This window comes from Odontesthes bonariensis, chromosome 4 (genome assembly GCF_027942865.1).
Source record: "Odontesthes bonariensis isolate fOdoBon6 chromosome 4, fOdoBon6.hap1, whole genome shotgun sequence".
In the NCBI taxonomy this organism is placed as follows: domain Eukaryota; kingdom Metazoa; phylum Chordata; class Actinopteri; order Atheriniformes; family Atherinopsidae; genus Odontesthes; species Odontesthes bonariensis.
The window spans coordinates 20132338-20153428 of record NC_134509.1 but is presented as its reverse complement, the minus strand read 5'-3'; the positions used below and the strand labels follow the sequence as shown (position 1 = coordinate 20153428).

At 44.0% G+C, this 21091-nt stretch overlaps 1 protein-coding gene across 21 annotated transcripts in view; it reads left to right on the top strand.

Annotated features, from left to right (window-relative positions):
* Positions 1–14332, top strand: part of LOC142378640 (regulating synaptic membrane exocytosis protein 1-like) — a 95947-nt gene extending 81615 nt beyond the window's left edge. For all 21 annotated transcript variants that reach the window (XM_075463374.1, XM_075463375.1, XM_075463376.1 and 18 more), the window contains 6 exons: positions 1549–1766; positions 9838–9982; positions 10173–10285; positions 11327–11428; positions 11647–11786; positions 11872–14332. In XM_075463374.1, coding sequence (XP_075319489.1) covers positions 1549–1766; positions 9838–9982; positions 10173–10285; positions 11327–11428; positions 11647–11786; positions 11872–12090 — 937 coding nt within the window. In that variant the 3' untranslated portion in view covers positions 12091–14332. The remainder of the gene's footprint in view (positions 1–1548; positions 1767–9837; positions 9983–10172; positions 10286–11326; positions 11429–11646; positions 11787–11871) is intronic.
* The last annotated feature ends 6759 nt before the right edge of the window (positions 14333–21091 follow it).

Sequence of the window (21091 nt, the reverse complement as noted above, 5' to 3'; positions counted from 1 at the left end):
CATCCTCTGTTATTACCTTTGTTAATCACCCTTCTACCCACCTACATGTACAGTACCTGCATTTTTTGATATTCCAGTTAATTTCAGTTTGATTCACTTTAATGCTGCTCCTCGGGGCTTTTTTTGAAAAATCTTCTGAGTTCTGGCCTTTTATTGCATTTGCCTTGATATTATCTATGAATTATATTATCTAATTAAAACCTCTCACAAGATATTTTTAAAATGAACTCGTAAAGCAAAGTTTTCAAGCAGAAAGAACAAACATATTAAGACTGATTACTTTTTTGTGTTTGTGTGTGTGTGTGTTTGTGCATTCCCCGTGCATGTCTCAGATCCCTCCTTGCATGCCTCCTGTGCTGTGACTGCCTGGATCCCCTCTATCCTCAAGATCCTGTCCTTCCGTCCTATCCCTGTTCTACCTGCAATTCCCTAACTACCCTGCAGGGGGCAGTGGACAGGCCTCACACCACCCTCCCTCTCTCCACCCGTTCCCCAGCTCCTGTGGGCCAGTGGAACATAGCTGTCAGGGGCCCATCTGGAGCAGAGTTTATGGGCGAAAGTGGCAGCGTAGCTGGACTCTCCTGCAGCACGTTGACCCCCTCTGTGGGGACGGACATGCGGTGGCTCCTCCACAACCCTGGGCGGCAGCGTTGGTCACTTTGCGGCTTCTGCTCGCGCGCAACAGCTCGTTTAAGAAGAATAAACTTGAATTCCTGATCTTATCAGCTTTGTTCTGCAAAGATGTTTTATTTCAGTCTCACTCACTCATTGTTTTTTATGTAGTTTGAGGTTTAGTCCTCATCCGTTCTTTTCTTTGGGGCCGCAGGTGATTCCTCGTGTTATCTGTGTCTCTTGATGTTTTATTAAACATCAAACCTCAACCAGTCAGTTTGAAAGTTAACGCTTCCTCTTCTCAGCCATGCTGGGTTTTTTTGCATTTTGTTAAAAATAAAGGTATGGTATGAGTAAAAGTGAGTTTAAAGCTGCCATCGGCAGGTTTTCAAAATTCCGAGTCTAAAGTCGGAAAATTCGAACTGACACAACTTTCAGGTCCCTCCCCCAACCTCTAACAAGCTCCGAATCGCCCCCCAAACCCCTCCCCCTCTGTGGACGAGGTTGTGCACGTGAGTTCACACCAGTGTGCGCGCACACAAGCTGGGACAGACTCACGCCCAGCACCGTGTGCACAAGCTGTGATTGACAGGTAGCGATTCCTCCCCCCTAACGTGATTGGTTAAAAACAGCCGGGAGCGCTCGGTTTTTGCAAGCACGCTTACAGATTTTAGAGGGAGCTACAGAATTCGTGATTTTTCCTAAATAGCCTATTTAATATTCTACTTCCAGAATCCCATGACAGTTCAAGCTAATATGACTAAATAAAAGTTGCTGACTGCTGGGATAAAGGGATAGTTTGCCTCTTTTGACATGAAGCTGTATGACACCCCATATTAGCAATATCATTTATGAACATTGAGTAAAAGTGAGCTTAACACCACCTCTCCCAACACACACCATATCACATATTCAGCCGTTTTTTCCTTCCTCCAGCCGGAAGATGCGATCAGCGATGGGCCGCAGTATGCTGAAGAGCTCCAGCGTGAGCGGAGAGATCTACACGCAGGAGCGCAACGACGGCAGCCAATCGGACACGGCGCTGGGCACAGTGGGCGGCGGCAGCAAGAAGAGACGCTCGAGTCTCAGCGCGCGGGTGGTGGCCATTGTCGGCAACCGTCGCAGCCGCAGCACATCACAGATCAGCGGCCCCGGTGAGTTGCAAAAGCAACCCCGAATGGGTTCGTGAGCGATGTGAAAGAGCAAATGTTCCAGCAAATATTCCAAAACTTACTCAGAATTGTTGTTGGACTGTCGTCAAGGTGATATGAAAGTTAAGTTTAGTAATTTCTTAACTTCCATCAGGAGATGGCGAGTGAATCTGTGTGTTTCTATCTGATATTATATCAAATACTCTTTATTTAATGAACAAATTCAAATATTTTTCACACATTCCCATAACTTTGCCTTATTTCATGTTGCTGCCTAGCCTGGGAATTCCCATGCTGCTTTGCGCGCGATTTCATTCACACTGCAAAGGCAGCCTGGAAACCACCGCCCGTATTTTTGCCTGAGTTAGGGAACCAATCACAGAACGGGGGGGGTAAGCAAGACGATGATGACGTCTATGCGCGACACCGAAGCTTGTAGAGTGTTAATCCAACATGGCAGTGGACACAACGTTACCGTTTGATACAGCCTTAGAAAGTGTTTTAAGTAGCTTAGAACGCAAGTTTACTTTTTTTTCTTCTTCTATCTCGTCGAATTTCTGTCGCTCTACACACGTCATCTGGTATAAGTGATACAATTAGCTATGAATTGCGCGCAAAGCAGCATGGGAGGAACCAGACGCCATTTGATAGACATTCGTAGCGCCCAATAAACGACTCTAGGCATTCGTAAACCACGCCTCAAATACTAAAAATGCACACCTAGTTCCCAGACCACCATCTCATCGAGGTGTGGACGCGTCAGCCAGGCTAGTTGCTGCCTTAAAACGAATAGAAATTATCAAAGATGAGACATTTTAAAAATGATCTGAGCAGTGCAGCTTCTACGCTGAAGTTGGAGGTAAATGAGGCATAATCTGCATTTTCTTCACAAGCTGATACTTAATGAAACGGTGAGATATGTGAGAAATGTACGTTTTCAAGCATGTCTTCACATGTGGATTTAGTCCTCCGCAGGGTGCGTCTTTTTAGAGATCACTATAGTCAAAATAATGCTCCCTTTAAAGGGAAATGCCACCCCCAGGCCAAATTAAGTGTATTCCCGCATTCCCGAGACATAAATAAGTGTGTGGGAGCGTTTTCCTGGCGACCCAGGCATTGTCCGAATCTCACAGCACTGACCACTGCTTGGTTGCGCGTAATACATACATGCTAGCGTCGCCAGCGTCGCCACTCGAAATATTTCGCCCAACGTGAATTAATTTACTTGATTTACCTTCTAATTACTGTGTGAGTGGTGTACTTTCACATCGACTGCAAATGACTGTGTAAATCTACACAGAAGGCCTGTTTTGCTCATGTCGGTTTGGGAACTAGTTTCAGGTGCGGAAAATACAGCCGAACCACACTCCCCGCTACGTCTTTGGGAATCCCCACCCCCGACTTCCTCAAACAAACCAGCGTGAAGGGGGGTATTCCCAATGACGTAGCGGGGAGTGTGCTCGATGTGAAAGTACACCACTCACACAGTAATTAGAAGGTAAATCAAGTAAATTAATTCACGTAGGGCGAAATATTTCGAGTGGCGACGCTAGCATTTATGTATTACGCGCAACCAAGCAGTGGTCAGTGCTGTGAGATTCGGACAATGCCTGGGTCGCCAGGAAAACGCTCCCACACACTTATTTATGTCTCGGGAATGCGGGGATACACTTAATTTGGCCTGGGGGTGGCATATCCCTTTAAAGCACGTTGGATCCAGCCTGACAGCACAGACAACCACACACCAAACACTTTTCAATTGACCACATTCGGCACCGATCCCTCGTTTTGGACGCAGTCTCATCCCGAGCCACGTGTGGTCGACCTCAAACTCGTTGTAAATTCTCTGTCTCAGTTCAGCTCAATAAACTCTTGGCTTCACTGCCGCTCTGTTTGTCTGGGTTTCAGTTTTAAGAGCATAAGAGACAGTTTACCCCAGCGTTAAATGGCACAACAAGCCTAAATTCTCAGTTCTGTTGGAAACACACCGTGCTTTAGATCAGGGGTCTCAAACTGATCCGTGAAAGGGCCGGTGTAGCTGCAGGTTTTGGTTCCAACTAGTTAAGAGCTTCAGTGCAGACAGTTCAGTTGATTGAATGAAACAAGTCAGCTGTGCTGCTGCAGGGTTGGAACAAAAACCTGCAGCCACACCGGCCCTTTACCGGATCATTTTGATACCCCTGCTGCTGTTCATAGCAAAGGAAAAAGCAGTTCTGACTCTGAACAGCTCACTCAATAAGATGTTTTCAGACGCCACACAAGGTGATGGGGTTGTGTTATGTTGCATTTTTTGAGTCTGTGCTCACTTAGGACACTTATACATGCTCTGGAGTACAGAAAGGGCTTTTTATCCTCGTAGTATATCCCCTTTAAACCAGGTCAGCAGCAGAGTGACATTAAGCCACAGATGTGTATTTAAATAAATCTTCTGAAATGTTTTGTTGAGGTTGAACAACCTCTTAATCCTAAACATCCTCAAGTCCAGCTGAACTGACGCATCCAAACTGATTTGAGAACAATATGTTGCACACGTTGCAGATCTTCACTGTGGTCCTGAGGAGTAAAATGTGCAGAAAAGCTCCAGATGACACGTTTCAGAGAGTTTCAGCTGAGTGTCGCTCACAGCTCAGCCCCCAGCCACGCAAGCGTCCCGACCCAGCGTCCACTTATTAAGATGAAAGCCAAGTGCTGCACGTCTTGTCCTTTTAGCGGACATAAAAAGCTTTCACAGAGTATCAGGCCTGGAGGGGTCTCTCATCGCGCCCTCACCCCTACCTCCACCCATGTTGTAGACCAAAGAGACAAAGTAGAGATCTTGAAAATCTCAGCAGGTCAGGATGGATCAGAGCAAGCACAGGTAAGGCAGACTCACTATTAAAACTTGAGGATTTTAGTGCGATCATAGGATGATACCATACTTCATGACGGGCTTTTGTGCTGATATACTGTTTCATCGAGGGTCGGTCAATGGCTCAGAACACAAGTTGGAGTAAGAATACGGACACAGAACAGTGGAAGATGTCGCACTGGGATATTTTGGCTCTCTTTCTGCCTAAACATTTCCTGTTTATGCTCATTAACTGGACTGAGTAGAGCACGGGTGTGGCTTCGGCTTTGCTTCACGCCAAGAGATCACAGAGTCCCGAACTCGATCTTGTGATAATCAACTCTGTGTGACCACCAGTGACGAATGCTTCACTGTTCAGCTCACAGACGGAAATGACCCTGCAGTTTGGTCTGTTTTAGAGTCACGTTTCTCTGTTTTCTCTGTGATATTTACTCCATTTTTGGCTTAATTTAGTTTCATACGATGCAGAATGGTCACGATCTTAGCCATGCACCACTGTTGGATATGTAAAGTGATGTGAGATGACATTTAACGGTTAATACGAGACTGTGATTTTGTTTGTCAAAACATGATCGTAAAAGAGGCACCAAACACTAATAATGTTCAGAGGAATTAAAGTGAGCCTTAAGCAGAGATGAAAAGCAGGACACAGATGTGCAGCCTGCTCTTCTTCGGCAGGTCAGAGTCTGAGTTAAGCTACTGTCTCGTCTGGTTTTTAACCTCCACCTAAGCTGCTGGAGCTCAGGGTGACACATAATCAGGGGTCAGTGTTTTATGAGCCTTAAATTTAATCATTAAAAGATAAAAGTTGGTTTAAGGGTTTCTTGTAAGCAGCGTACAGATTATAAGATTTGTGTCGTTCATCAGCTTTTATTGGATTTATTTAGCAAAGATTTGAAGCGCAAACCTAATTTCTAACAAAGCTAATCATTTTTTTTTTTATTTAACACCTTAATTTAAGAAACAGAAGTCCAAATGAATTGAATTCCAGCATCTTCACTGATCAACTTCATTGTATTTAGAGAATACGAACATTTATAAACTAAAATAGACTATTTTACGAGCTGACATCCAGTGAGGGTGTCAGGATTGGGTATAAAAGTAAAGAGTAGTAGCAAAAAGAGCAGAGGGAGGAGAGGTGCATCATGGGAGCTCCCCCAGCAGTCTGGGCCTATAGCAGTACAGTGGAAACAGCTTATAGTGGTCACGGATATAGTAATCAACCGCTTATATAGATCACAAGGCTTGGGACAGAATTATTTCTATACAAATGCTGTTTAAATAATTTGTTTATAGTGATCAAGAAATCCGCTTATAATGTTCATTTTTGGCCATTTTATGAATGTAAACATGTGCAAAAATAATTTTAAAACTATGTGTAGCTATTTTATTTTTTACTCCCTTGATTCCTTTCTGGACGTCTGCTTCTGCCTCACTAGCTAACGTAACGAGTTGACACCGGGCAGCAAGCGCGCGAATCATGGCTGGAAAAAGGAAGTCATTTTGTCTGAATGAAAAACGTAGTCTCCTCGAAGCGAATGACAAAATACCAAAAACGAGCCAAAGAGATGCTGCGGCGAAGCTTGGCATTCCTCAGGTGCTTTTCCCGGGCGCCGTCGTTTTCTTTCTCCGTAGTTAGCATTCATGACTGTCTCTCTTTGCTTAATTAGACTACACAAGGTAGCCTGAGGAATGCCAAGCTTCGCCGCACCATCTCGGCTTGCTGCCCGGTGTCAACTCGTTACGTTTGCAGAAGCAGACGTCCAGAAAGGAAAGAAGGGACTAAAATATAAAATACAAATTCGGTTTTAGTAATCAACTGCTTATAGTGTTCAAATTGGCTCTGGACCAACGTGATCACTATAAGCGGTTTCCACTGTATAACTCTGGGATGTTTTGGGGGTCCCCTGAGCCTTTTAAGTATAATAATTAGGGCTGGGCGAGTTAACTCGCCTAATGATTTGACGCTGATAAATATAATTTCGCGCATTAACGCAGTATTTTTTTTTCCTAATTAGTTTTTGGGGCTTTTGTACCTTTAATGGATAGGACAGTTCAGAGAGACAGGAAGCAGAGAGAGGGGGAATGACACTCAGCACAGGGCCGTCCGATGCTGAACTCGAACTGGGGCCAGCTGCAGCGAGGACTATAGCCTCTGTACATGGGGTGTAACCCACTGCGCTACGGACCAATCCTGTTTTATTATCGTAAAAGTCTGTTGCTGTGGAACCGGAAAAGAAAGTAATTGGCGGATCCACCAAACATGGAGAAGGGTACGGAACTTTGACTCTGCCATTTTCCTTTTAAAGTTATTCCAGACGGCGGAGTTGACAGAACCAAAGTCATCTGTAAACACTGCCAAGTTGAATTGTCTTATCACCGTAGTAGTTCCAGTCTAAAATATCACTTAATGTCAGGACCAGACAGAGGACCACAAATGCGTCACGTTTTAAAAAGTTTATTGGAGTTTCAGGGGAAAGGGAGTTGGGGCCGACTCTGGTATTGAACCCGGGTTGCTGGCTTGGCAGGCTGGTGTGCTATGGTCCAGGTGTGTGTGTGTGGTGGTAAGTCCGAGCTCACTCGCCACGGGGCTGGGAGTCCTGGGGGGGGGGGACACACACAACAGAAAAGGTGACCATAGCAGCAGTAACAGTCAAGGGTAGTGATGTGGCGTTTGAAGCGAGGCCTCGGAGCATGTGTCGAGCAAAAAGGGGCGAGCCAGATGAAGCGTTGGTTCGAGGCTTGTATCGTTTCCATAAAAATCACGTGACTGATGACAAACGAGGCCTCGGATTCAGTGTACACGTCACTGATTCATTTTGAGCGTCACTATCGCATAAAAAGGGTTTGAACCTTGCGGCACTTCGAGGGTTTTGAGTTGGCGTTTGGTATTGGTGAGAGGTAGAGTGTGCGTTGGTTGTATCAGAGTTAGTGGTTAAGTTCAGTTATTATATCAGTCATGTCATCTATTATTATTATTGTACTGCATTAGAATATATCGTAATTAGGTTAGAATAGTTATATAGGATATGAACCCTCGTTTTTCGCGGGGGTTACGTTCCAAAAAGAACCCGTGATAGGCGAAATCCGTGAAGTAGTAACCTTTATTTTTTTTACAAATAACTACTGTACTGTAAAATAATAATTTTAATCAATACGAACTGAAGGCTTCAAATTGCGGAGATCAGCACCGCGACCCGAGTCATTGGATTAGAACGGGAGAAAATGAAAAATGATTATGAAAAAAAAATACAAAGTAGGCTACAGTAGGACAAATAGTGACTCGCGTGTATTTCACTGCTCTTCTGACTGAGCCGCTGCATCCTGACTCTGCTCTGTAGCGGTTTTTTTTCTTCTTAAGCCCGCGGTGCAGTGTGTGTTTTTTCGAGAGAAGAACATAGTTATCGGTAGTTGCTGTCGCTCTTTTTTCTTCTGGGCATATTAAACCGCAACGTTATTGACACACATTTTTTAAAATAAAAACCAATAACTTATATTTGTCTTGTTGCCCATACTGCTCTGTTACAGTTTATTCCTGACTCCCGGTCCCATAAGCACTTTCATACTCCCAGTTCCATAAGCACTGTAGTCAGTGTACATCATTGATATATTTCATTTGAGTGATCAACACCATAGCACTCAATAATACTTCCATATATGCAGTTTTCACACATTTATTTTCATTGAGACACAGTGACAACAATTGTTTATTTTATATTGCAGGATGCTCTAACTCAGGGTTAATTTAGTCTGTCATATATTCCTTTTGCACAGCTGGTGTCACTAGAGAGACCGTTTCAATGAGGCTTCGGGTAATGAACCTTTTGGCGAACCTTTGGGCTGGAAAGCCTCATTGGTTCACAAAGCCTCATTTTGCCATCACTAGTCAAGGGTAATCCAGAATCGTGGTAGGTAGGCGGAAGGCAGGTCAACATTACCAGGGCAGGAGATCAGGGAGGGTTTCAGGCAGAAGGCAGGTCGGATTTCCAAGGACTGGAGAACAGGCAGGGTTACAGGGCAGGTCCGGGTGGGTTAACTGGAGTCAGCGTACTTTTGCCAGGGAACAGGTATCAGGAGCGTGTTCGCAGACGGTCTGACAGGGTGGAACCGAAAACCAGAGCTTTATATACAGGGGTTAACGGCAGATTGAATGCAGGTGTAGCAATTAAGCAGAGCAGAGTGAGAGTAATTGAAAGCACCAGTGCTTGTTACCAGGAGCCAGGGGAGAGACCATGACACTTAAATGCAAAACACACAACTGATACCAGCAAGTCATTCAAGGAAACAGGCAGTGGAGCGAGGCTTCTACATAAAAGCTACATAAAAATGCTGATGTTAAAAGTGTGTTTGCACAACAAATGTTATGGCACTTTCATTAATATGGCAGCACATTTAAAATAAAACTAAATGCTAAAGGCTAAACACTACTTTTGAATTAATTTTTGGATTTTGCGCACAAATGCGATTAATCGTGATTAATCAGGGAAATCATGTGATTAATTAGATTAAAAATTTTAATCATTGCCCACCCCTAATAATAATCCTGTTATTTATACGTTTTTCTGTGCGGGATAAAGGTTTTCTTCAGGTCTCACTCAGGCCTGATGAGGACAGAGAGAAATGTTGTGTTTTCATTGATCAATAAGACGCAAGCTCTTATTGATCGAGTTTTGTTTAGTAATATTGGTCAAATGCAACGGTAGTCAAATAAATGGAAACCTGGTGTTATGGGGTCACTTTCAGAAGATTGACGACTTTTTTTTCCATCTTTTGGGACCTCAAACGTCCTCCTGTGCTTCACTCTGGGAGTGTGAAGTATATCTGCATGATGGGAAATAAAGCTCTGCATTTTAGGAAATGTTCTGCTAAGAATTGGAAAAGAGTATGGTAACAAATCCACCTTTTAACTGGAATGATGTGTAAAAATGACAGATTATGGGAGTGTGAGAGGCCGGATGTCAAAACTAGATGCTCCAGCAATGCTACATTTAGCATTTTTACACAGAAAAACAGAGATTTGACTGTCAGTCTTTATAATAATCTGCATTTCTTGCATTACGAGTGACATAAATCTTCTCCTCTTATTACTGACAAAAAAATATAGATCATAAATAGCTGCTCTCGCGCTTCGGACTGACTCAGAAACATGAACGTGTTTGTGTTGTTGCTGCTGTCAGACCGAGATTTAAGGCTCGATGGCTGATTTTTCTCTCCTGTTTCATGCAGAGGCGAAGAATAAAAGGGAGAAGGGCGCACCCATCCAGAGGAGCACAGAGACCGGCATGGCTGTGGAGCTGACCAGGAACATGAGCCGCCAGCCCAGCAAAGAGTCCAACAACGGCAGCATGAACAGCTGCAACTCCGAGGGGAAGTCAGTGAACCGCCGTTTCCACTGTGCATGTGGCAGGCCTATCTTGGAGAAAGTTTTCTGAGATAGTTTGTTCAGTAGCATTGTGTTTAGGCAGAGATGTCAGGTTCTGCCTGCATGTGGTCGGAGAGTCGGACGCTTTAAGAGGGACATCAGTGATCAAACTGACAGATTTCTGTGTTTCCTGTGACAGTTTGATCTTCTCTGGAGTGAATCTGGGAGCCAGCAGCCAGTTCAGTGACTTCCTGGACGGACTGGGACCAGCTCAGTTAGTGGGCAGACAAACTCTGGCTACTCCTGCTATAGGTACAGAACTGGTTAGACTGGTCTTTTCTCTCCTCTTCTTGCCTCGTTTCGTCTCGTCTTTTCTCTAATGTATCTTTGTCTCTGCTTGTCTGCTCCATCTTGTTTCATCCGTCCACTCTTTTCCTTTTTTTCATCTTATCTCATTAATCATCTCATCTCGCCTGTCATGTCTTTTCTATAATTTCTCTTGTTGTCTCTTAATGTCTCATCTCTTCTTGATGGATTTTTCTTCTCTTTATGTCTCATATCTTCTCTTTTCTTTCCACTCTTTGTCTCTTCTCATCTCGTAATGAGTCATTTAGCTCCTTTTTTGTCTCCTTTCTTGTCTCCTTTCTTGTCTCTTCTTAGTTGATCTTTCATCTCTTTTCCTTTTGTCACATCTTCTCTCATCTCTGTTTCATGTCTTTTCATCTTATCTCTCTCTTCTGTCTTCATCTAATCTCTTTTATTTTCTATTTTCTCTGAAATATTGGTCATCCCATCTCTCGTCCTCATCATTTTTCTACTCACCTCACCTGTTCTCTTCTTGGGTCTTATCACTTTTGCTCTTCTCTCATTTCATTTCTCTTCTCTTCTCCTCATCTATTTCCATTGCATGTCCCCTAGTGTCATTCCCCGTCTCTTCATGTATCATCTAATTAAGCATCATCTCTCCTTGTTGACTCGTCTTACATTACTGATAATGAAGCCATAGTTCAGGCATGCAGGTCGATCCTGCCTGTTCTTCTTCTTCTTCATCTCACCCAAACCTGAATTGATAATCTGTTTATTGAAATGCATTGAAGCTCTCAGCTGTGTTGTAATGTGTGCCCACTTTTAATTAAACATAGAAGAGAATAAAACCTCTGAGTCATCCCTGTTTTGGAGCATTGAGATGAGTCATAGTCAGTCGGATGAGGCGTCTCGTCTAAAATGATCCAAAACTAAGATCGTCTTCCACAGAATGTCGCGTCCATCGTCTCAGTTTTACTGGAAACGCCGACGCTGATGTGTTCCCTTTGTATTAAACCAACCATCTTTTTACTGTGCTTGCTTACCAAGGTGACATCCAGATTGGTATGATGGACAAAAAGGGCCAGCTGGAGGTGGAGGTCATCAGAGCTCGAGGACTCGTGCAAAAGCCGGGATCTAAATCTCTCCCTGGTGAGGCCGCCTCCAGACGCCAAAGAGCGACTCGCTCCTGCAGCCGACGCACACATTTCATTATCACTATACATCCTCTGTAATCCAGCGCATACACTGAGCTGGAGCTCCCTCTGCCCCCTCCCCTCCCATAAGAATAAATCCAGCTGTGAGGGTCGGTGTAGATCATATTGTGTTCCCCACTAATGGCTTTTTTATTGTTCTGTCTCCGCCTTCAGCGCCATATGTCAAAGTCTATCTCCTGAGTAATGGAGCGTATGTAGCCAAAAAGAAAACCAAGATTGCACGGAAAACACTTGACCCTCTGTACCAGCAAGCACTGCTGTTTGAGGAGAGCCCGCAGGGAAAAGTCTTACAGGTGAGCCGGAGATTTATTTCTCATCATCGCAGGGTTTCGCATGAAAGAGCAGTGTGTCTTCACCAAATAAATCATTTTCCTTCAGGTGATCGTCTGGGGAGACTACGGCCGTATGGACCATAAAAGCTTCATGGGAGTTGCACAAATCCTGCTGGAGGAGTTGGACTTATCCAGCACAGTCATCGGCTGGTACAAGTTGTTCCCTCCGTCCTCCTTGGTGGATCCGACACTCACCTCCCTGACGAGGAGAGCTTCTCAGTCGTCCCTCGACAGCTCGCCCGGACCGCCCGGCGTCCGATCCTAGTGGACCAACAGCTCTGCACCGCCTGCCGAAAGGAAACCGAATCAAGCGGCGGAAATGTAGAGCAGCAACAATCAGAAACTGTCACAAACGAGAAAGCTTTGCTGAAACCTGACAATCACTCCTGCCGCGGTTATTTTCGTCTCTCATAGGGAGCGTCACATCTCAGTGTTTCATACCCATTCAAAGAAAAATGCCATTGTTTTTCTCTGTGTGTGCTGAAGAGGCGGGGCTGTCGACAGGCAGCAGCTCTCCAGTTGGAGAATGACACTAAAAATAAATGTCAGCGAATCAAAAGGAAGCAGGGTGGTTTTTAACTGAATCAACTTAGCAAAGAAATGTATGTAAGCATCGGAATGTAAGGCCTCGAGAGAGAGGTAATCCCCTCCACGCCTGCAGGTGGCGCAGTCCTCTCCACTGTGGCCTCCTCCAGAAGCCCAACAGACTGCTGGCACTCTTATCCCCGGGCAGGGTGGCCCCGCGTGGGAATTCAGTCTGGAAGCACAGGGCCTTCTTCTGGTGCCTAAACTTTGGAGCCACATCACTGGTCCCTCTCTCTGTGGAAAGATCCTCTTTTCAACATGTTTACCATGGCTGCTCTGACGCCAGTCTCTTTTGAACGTGTTTGCTTTGTTGTTCATTTCTGTCCCTTCGTTAGTACAGGCACAAAAACGTTTTTACAGTGCGTAAAATGCTCATGATAATGTCGTTAGTCTGGTGTGTGCATGGAGAGAAAAAAAAAACTAGACATAAAAACTATTAAATGTCTGCAAGTGTTCTGCAGGGGGACTGGTGATGAGACATGTTGCTAGATTTTTTCACTTGACGGTGAGATTAGAGTTTTACTTGTTCCACTGCTGGCCGACGTGCGGGCCGGTCGTCTTTGTATAGATGTATATTAGGCCTCCCAGGAGGTTGACCAATAAATCGAGTTTATGTCACTTTGAAATGTCACAAGGGTGCAGTGTCACTGTAGAAAACTAGAGAAATAATGAGAAAAGTCGAGCTTTGATCTCCACCCAGAGCAGGATAGGACCGTCTAATTTTTCACCTTTTCATGGGAGTGCCTTCCCTCAGCCCCGGCACGTTTAAGGTTTTTATCCAAACCTCGGTTTGACTTTTTTTAATAGGAACACAAGCACAAGAGCTTGATTTTTTTTACAACAAAAAGTTGAACTTTTTGAAAGAAAAATACGACAAACGCTTGGTTATTAAAAAAAAGGGAAAAAAAGCAACAATCCCGCCACTGGTTCGGTTCAGTTCCTCGTCCCAACGTTTCAGACGGCGAGCGTGAAAGTCGGGACGCCAATGCTCATCCTCCGTTCGGCCTGCAGACTCCTCCCACCGTGAGAGGGGGCGGGGCCAGCATGACTTTGGACCCTGCTCCAAGCTGCATGCACATTTTTGTAAAACAAAAACCGATGCAGAAAAAATAAAGATACAGAACTAGATGCGTGTTAGTTCCACATACTGTAGGGCCGCTTGTATGTTGCATGCAGTTGTACAGTTTGCTCGTACTTGAATATTAAAGAGATAAAAACCAAGAAGCCATTCCCCATAATGCAAAGACATTTGAACTCAGCTGTTCCACGTCCCGCAGTCCGGTGCTGAATGTGTCTCAAACTGAACGTCTCTCCTCGACCCACTGCAAGACGTGCTGTACTGAGCAGACCTCACGGCCCTTCTTACTGTTATTCCACATCGTAGTATACCTCCGAGGGGTTGAAATGATGGATGAGTAAATGTGTACAAATCAGATCCAGCCGTATGCTAATTATGATTCAACATAATGATACGCTAACACAAGAGCTGTTGAGTTGTACCGAGAATCATAAACTGTAAATACTTTACAGTCCATCACTGCAAAAGGGGCCAAGTCTGCACGTGATTAGGGACCACGCAGTGGCGCCGGGTAGAGAACACACCCCCCGCTGCTCTGACAGTCTGAACACTTTAAACCCACTTCACACCTTTTCTTTCCATCGTCCGGTGAAATTGGTTTTTCCTTTCTTTTTCTTTCTTTGTCAGTATTAATAGGAGAAAAAAAAATCACTGATTGTTTACAAACTTCTGTGTTCACTGAAACAACAAGAAAATTAGAGAAGAGTAAAGCATTCACTGCAACAATTCTTGTTTGTATAACAGATGTGGCTCAAATGACGTGTACGTTTTATATATATAAATATATATAAAAAAAAGTTCATTTTTATTATTTACAAATAAAAAAGAATGTGTGGGAAAATGACAGCGTGTTCCTGACGTCTAGTTATTTTCTCACCCTTGTATATGAAATTTATGTGTAAATTTAACACATTAATGTGAGTTTTTCACATCAGGACATAATAAAAGATAATCTGGTTTGATTAACAACAATATATGACATATAGCTGTCATTTATCAAACAAAAACTAAGACAAAACACAGAAGCACTGTGTGAAAACTAAGTGAACCCCTGATCCAGCAGCTTGTAGCAGCAGCTTCAGCAGCAGTGAGCTGAAGTAATGGTTTCCTGTGTGACGTTATCAGTCTCTCTCATGGTTGAGGAGGAATCTTGGCCCACTCTTCTTTCCAGCGCTGCTTCAGCTCATTGAGGTTTGCAGCATTGGTTTCTGCACAGCTCTCTGAAGGTCCCACCACAGCATCTCAGTCAGGCTGAGGTCTGGACTTTGACTGGACCATTGCAACACCTTGATTCTTTTCTTCTTCACACATTCTGCTGTAGATCTGCTGCTGTGTTTGGGATCTTTGTCCTGTTGATGAGCCAGTTTCAGCCCAGCTTTAGCTGTCGGACAGATGGCCTCACATCTGACTCTAGAACACTTTGGTATCCAGAGGAGTTCATGGTGGACTCAATGACTGCAAGGTGCCCAGGTCCTGTGGCTGCAGAACAAGCCCAGATCATCAGCCCTCCACCACCGTGCTTGACAGCTGGTATGAGGTGTTTGTGCTGATATGCTGTGTTTGGTTTCCTCCAAACGTGCTGCTGTGCATTATGAGCAAACATCTCCACTTGGGTCTGGTCTGTCCAGAGGACATTGTTCCAGAAGTCTTGTGGTTTGTTCAGATGCAGCTTTGCAAACCTAAGCTGTGCTGCCATGTTCTTTTTAAAGAGAAGAGGCTTTCTCCTGCAACCCTTCCAAACAAGCCATACTTGTTCAGTCTTTTCTAACTGTGCTGTCATGAACTTTGACCTTTAACATACTAACTGAGGCCTGCAGAGTCTGAGATGTAGCTCTTGGGTTTTTCACCTTGGGGTGAATAATTGACAGTGTTGCAGAGAAAAGAGTAGTCGGACTCACCTCTGCAGCCTCTTATGGGAAATTTATTTACAGGAACAACATTGAAACATATTACATGGCAGCTTGTGAGATCCTCTTATACTTCCTGATAACAGTCTGTGCGTACGTAGCCAAAGCCCAATCTCTGCCCCGGCACCACTGTGTCTGAGATTGCTACAATATCTTCCGTCATCACCTTGACAGTGAACATTCTGGCTGCTACTTACCCTCTTAATTCCTGTGGAAGCAGGAAGGGTTCACTTAGTTTTTCACACACTGCTTCTGTCAGTTTTTATTTAAAAAAGAATGACACAGTGTAACATGTCATGTGTTGTTGTTCATCTGAGGCTGTATTTACCTTATTTTAAGGTTTTTATGTCCTGATACGTTCACTTCCCATAAATAAGAGTATTTCTAATCTGTGGTGTTGGTCACTTTACTTCTGAGAAGATCAGAGGACTTCTTCTAAGTCTAAGCTATCTTCAGCAGAATATTTTCTATCTGCTGGTTTTAGCCTACGTGAGGTTCAGGGGTGTGTGCTCACAAGTGGTCTGAACAGGAAGCAGAACCTGCCTCTCAGCTCCACTGTTCACCACTGCACAGACTCACTGTGAATGACATCACCAACTTTGTTTTGGCCCCGCTTTAGTGCAATTGGAGGAAGTGGTGACATACCATCCATCCATAGAGTCTGTGATCAGTTACAGCAGCGGCAGCAGCCTTCTGACCTCGTGAGAGCTGTTGAAATAAAGCCAGCACACTTTTTCTTTTTATTTGTCTTAATGTCAGCACTTTTTATTTCGGGCAGAACACGAGTTGCATCACCACCATTCAGCCATTGTACATTCAGAGAATGGTTTTCTTCGGAATGGAGAAAGATCTCAATCACTAAAGTTAGCTTTACTTTTTAAAAAGTAGGGAAACATTCTCATGAAAACAACTTTCATGCGGATCACAACACGTGATAAGTGATAAGATCAAACCGTCATTACCTGATACAGAAGATCAGAGATTTGATACGAGATCAGACATTAAAGAATGTAACAGGCTTTTGAGAGAACATTTGAGCTTCTTGAGTTCCTCTTTCAGAGGTGAGGTGTGGCGTGTGTACTGCATCGTTTTCAGCAAGCGTGGCGTTGCCATGAGGACCTGATATTTTCACAGAAGCTTTCCTGTGTGGTCGCAATAATTTTCGTACTCGGTTTAAAAAAACCCTCGTTTCATTTTCGTGTAGCTGTAGCCTGTACTGGATAGTTTATCAGTAGAAATGAGCCCTTAAAGCTCCCATGAAACAGCTCATGAAGTGCTGTCTGCCTCCATGTTTTATGTTTTCCTGTAAAAACGGAAGCTGCAGAGGACTGAGCCCCACTGGCCTGATCAATCAACACCAATCATACCGCAGAAATTCATCTGAAATTCATGAGAAAATTATAAATAAATCATTTAGTCTGATACAAAATCATTATCAGCATCACAAAGAGAAAGTGTGCTGAGTATCAATCCTCCACAGTCATTACGTTGCAGTTGCAGTTAAAGCAACCCCTTTTGTTCAATCCCAACATGCTTCCATTAGGCCAGCTATAATGTGTCCTACCACAACTATCCAGATGACACTCAGATCTACGTGTCACTGACGGCAGGAGAACACGGGCCTGCAGATACATTCTGTCGCTGCATCGAACAGATCAGTGTGTGGATGCAAAACAATTTCCTCCAGCTAAACTCAGACAAAACTGAAATCATTGTCTGTGGCCCACAGAAACAAAGAGAAAGTGTTATCAGTCACCTTGAGACTCTCTCTCTAAAACCTAATAATCAAGTTAGAAATCTCGGGGTAATATTGGACTCAGACCTGAACTTTAACAGCCACATTAAATCAATAACATCAGCAGCTTTTTACAATCTAAAAAACATTGCCAGAATCAAAGGAATAGTGTCTAAACCAGACTTAGAAAGACTAATCCATGCGTTTGTCTCCAGCAGGTTAGACTACTGTAACGGCCTGCTCACTGGGCTCTCTAAACGGGCTATAAGACAGCTGCAGTACATCCAGAACGCTGCTGCTCGAGTCCTGACTAGAACCAGGAAATACGACCATATTAGTCCAGTGCTCAGGTCTCTGCACTGGCTTCCTGTCGCTCAGAGAATAGACTTTAAAACAGCTCTGCTTGTGTACAAGTCTCTTCATGGTCAAGCGCCAAAGTACACCTCTGACATGTTAGAGCCATATGAACCAACTCGGGCTCTGAGAACCTCAGGGAGGGGTCTCCTGCTGGTGCCCAGAGTCAGGACTAAACAAGGTGAGGCTGCGTTTCAGTTTTATGCTCCTAAAATCTGGAACAGCCTTCCAGAAGATGTGATACAGGCCTCAACTCTGACAATGTTTAAATCCAGGCTGAAAACAGTATTATTTAGCTGTGCATATGACACCTGAAAGTGTTTTATCTGCACTCTTCACTTTTAAATGAATGAATGAATGATTATTTTTTGTGGGTTTTTTTTATGATTTTATTGCCTTCTTGTAGCTGTAAAGCACTTTAAATTGTGCTATACAAATAAACTGACCTTGCCTGAAGTCTTTGGGTATTTCTCTATAGGTTTTGTACATTTGTCCACTGGTAGTTTTGATACTGATATCTAGCCTTTGACTGGACCATTTTAAGACCTTCAAACGTTTCCTCTTAAACTGTTTAAGTGTTGCTTTAGCAGTACGTGTGAGGGCGGGTTTCCGTTTGAAAAGCTGCATAAAAGGAATCTGGCATGTTTCTATTTGACAGGTTCTGAAGTGAATAAATTAGGAGGCATGACGTCACCAGAGGGCGGCGATATAGACTACATTGTTAGTTGTAGTTCAGTAGAGGAAGCAGTAGTCATAACGTGAGAACAAACCACAAGGAGGAGAAGAAGAACAGCGGCGGAAGTCAATTTGAGGAAAATGAAAGAGCTCTTTCAATTTTAATCTCCGGGAATATCTGGGGAAAAGCTGGTGAGTCAAGTAATTTAAATCTGTGACAGGTCAGATGAGCTATTTCCTCCAAACTCACTTCTTTGAAAAAAAAAAGAAAGATTTTTGTTGGTGTTGATGGAAACTCAGCTGGTTTAATGCTGGAAGGGGAATCTCTCTGACCTGTTTGAACTGCTTGCTTTACTGAGATATATTTGACTTCTAAATTATCTTAATTTAACGCTTCCAAGCAACAGCAATGAATGCATATATGCACAAGTACTAATTTTATTTAGATTTTTTTCTTCTAATTTCAGTTTTGTGTAGGTCCATTACAAAAGAATCCAGAGTGTCATGCAACAAAACAGAACAAAGTGTAGAGGAGCTGACACATAGAGCAAAACATGTCGTATACAAACTTTTAAACAAGTCACAGGAACTACAGAATCTTATGAGGTGGGATTTGTTGATTAAACACTCCCAACTGCTCTGAGCTGCTAAAGTAAATGTCCAGAACTCTCTTCCTGCTGCCGTGCTCCGAACCACAGAGGAAGTCGAACCAGCGTGGCCTCATGTGTGACCTCACATACGATACAGTGCAGCAGGGCTTGGGAGATTTATGTTCCTCTCGTTAAATAAGCAGAGCGCCCCCCGAAAACAACATCTGTAGGCAATCTCCACTAATCCTCCCACCAACCTCACAATGCCAGCCGGGCCCCCGGGCCTACCGGGTCCCCTCAGTCACAGCACCAGGGGTCACAGCTTCCCCGTGCAAAACATGTTTACAGACCATCGGGGAAAAGTCGAGCTCTTTTCATACATGTCAGAGGCCACAATAAAATTTCCATGTTGCTCGCTGGAAAAAGATTAATCCAACTAATCAGGTCAAAGTCCCAAATCAGTGGGAAGAGAAACAGTGACTGGAAGTGGAGCACAAACATCACAAAGTTAACTTAACATAAACCATGACGATGTTCTCAAAGAAACCAGAGAAAAACCAAAGCTCTGGAAAAGAAGAGGATGGGAGCTGAATTTTACCTTCTGACCTGAAAACACCGACGACTCTGTGACGCTTTCAGTGTCTTCACTCATCAACTTTCATCGTATTTAGAAAATAAAAAACAAATCTACAATAAAATGTTGGCAGAGTAGGAAAGAGAAACAGAAATATTTGAAGAATATACAAGTAACAGCATTCCAGGTGATTCCACTGCTGAAAGGTGAGGGTGTCAGGATTGGGTATAACAGCAGCATCCACCAAAGGTTCAGTCTCTCCCACAAGGATGGGACGTGGCTCACCACTTTGGGCCAAACTCCATCAGAGAATCATCAATAAGTTCAAAAGATATGACTCAAGAGTGTAAAGAACTTTGGTCTTTCAGCATCTACAGAGCAGAATATCATGAAAAGATTCAGGGAGTCTGGGGAAATCTCAGCGTGGAAAGGCCGAGGACAGAAAGCACTGCTGGATGAGCTGGGAGCCCTCAGGCAGCACTGCATGAGAAACCGTCATCACGCCACCATGATCAATACAGCCACATGGGCTCAGGAGTAGCTCGCACAACCATTTCCACTCAACACTCAACATCCAGAAATGTGAGCTGAAGCTGTACCACACAAGGAGGAAGCCATATATCAGCTCTGTGCAGAAACACGGCGCAGTTCTCTGGACACCAGCTCATCTCAGATGGACAGAAAGACAGTGGACACGTGTTCTGTGGGCAGATGAGTCCAGGTTTCAGCTGCTTCTGGGAAAAACTGACGTCTGCTTCTACAAAGATGAGAAAGAGCATCCAGGCTGTTCTCAGAGAAAGGTTTAAAGCCAGCGTCTGTGATGGTGTGGGGCTGCAGAAAGGGTCCATGGCAGGGATGGCTTCATCTGTGTGAAGGTGCCACTGATGCAGAGGTGGATGTTGGAGTTCTGGAGAGACAGATGCTGCCATCAAGGTGACGTCTTTTCAACCGACTGAATGCTTGGATTCAGCAGGAATGGATCCAGATTCCTCTGAAAAACTGCAACAATCAGCATCCTCAGTCCCCAAAGCGTTAAAAACAACCTGATGGAACAGGATGGGAAACACGGCTCTACAACAACTTTTACTGAGTGTGCTGCTGCATCAAACTCTACATTTGTTTTTATTTCTAAATGCAGTAAAGTCTTTTTGTCTGTTAAATAAAGGGTCAAACGAATGAAGGAAATCACAGATTTATGTTGCCTTTTAGGAAATATACCAACTTGTCTGCACTTTAAAAATGTATTCTGATTCTTTCTTGACTCTTTCTATGATTATTTCTATGAAAGCACTGAGATCATCGCTGTATTTAAGAGTCACGACATCATGCAGCATGAGTTTAGGGCAGTAAATCTGAAAATGGGAGAAAAACTACAAACTATCATCACCTGCCTGAGAGTCAGTTTTTAGATCCGAGAGGAGAGAAGGATTTGCATTAAAAGCTCTGAGTGTGGATAGGTTGTCCGTTGCTGTAGCCACCAGTAGATGGCGTAAATTTGTAGGAAGACAGAGTAGATTGAGCTCAGAACTCCTGCACTTTACATGGAAGACGCACGCACGTCATTCTCTAAATGAAGTCCTGCGTGTGAGCGGCAGGCCGCACACAGACACGTGGGATTCTGCCACCAGTGTGCATCTGAGAGGCAGAGAGAGGCAGCTGGAGGAGAACACCAAAACACTCCGAAGTGTCATGAGTGTGAGCTGTGCGTCTCCCAGGAGGAAGTTCACGCTCGAGGCATAACTGACAACTTGTTTTTCTCACCACTTTC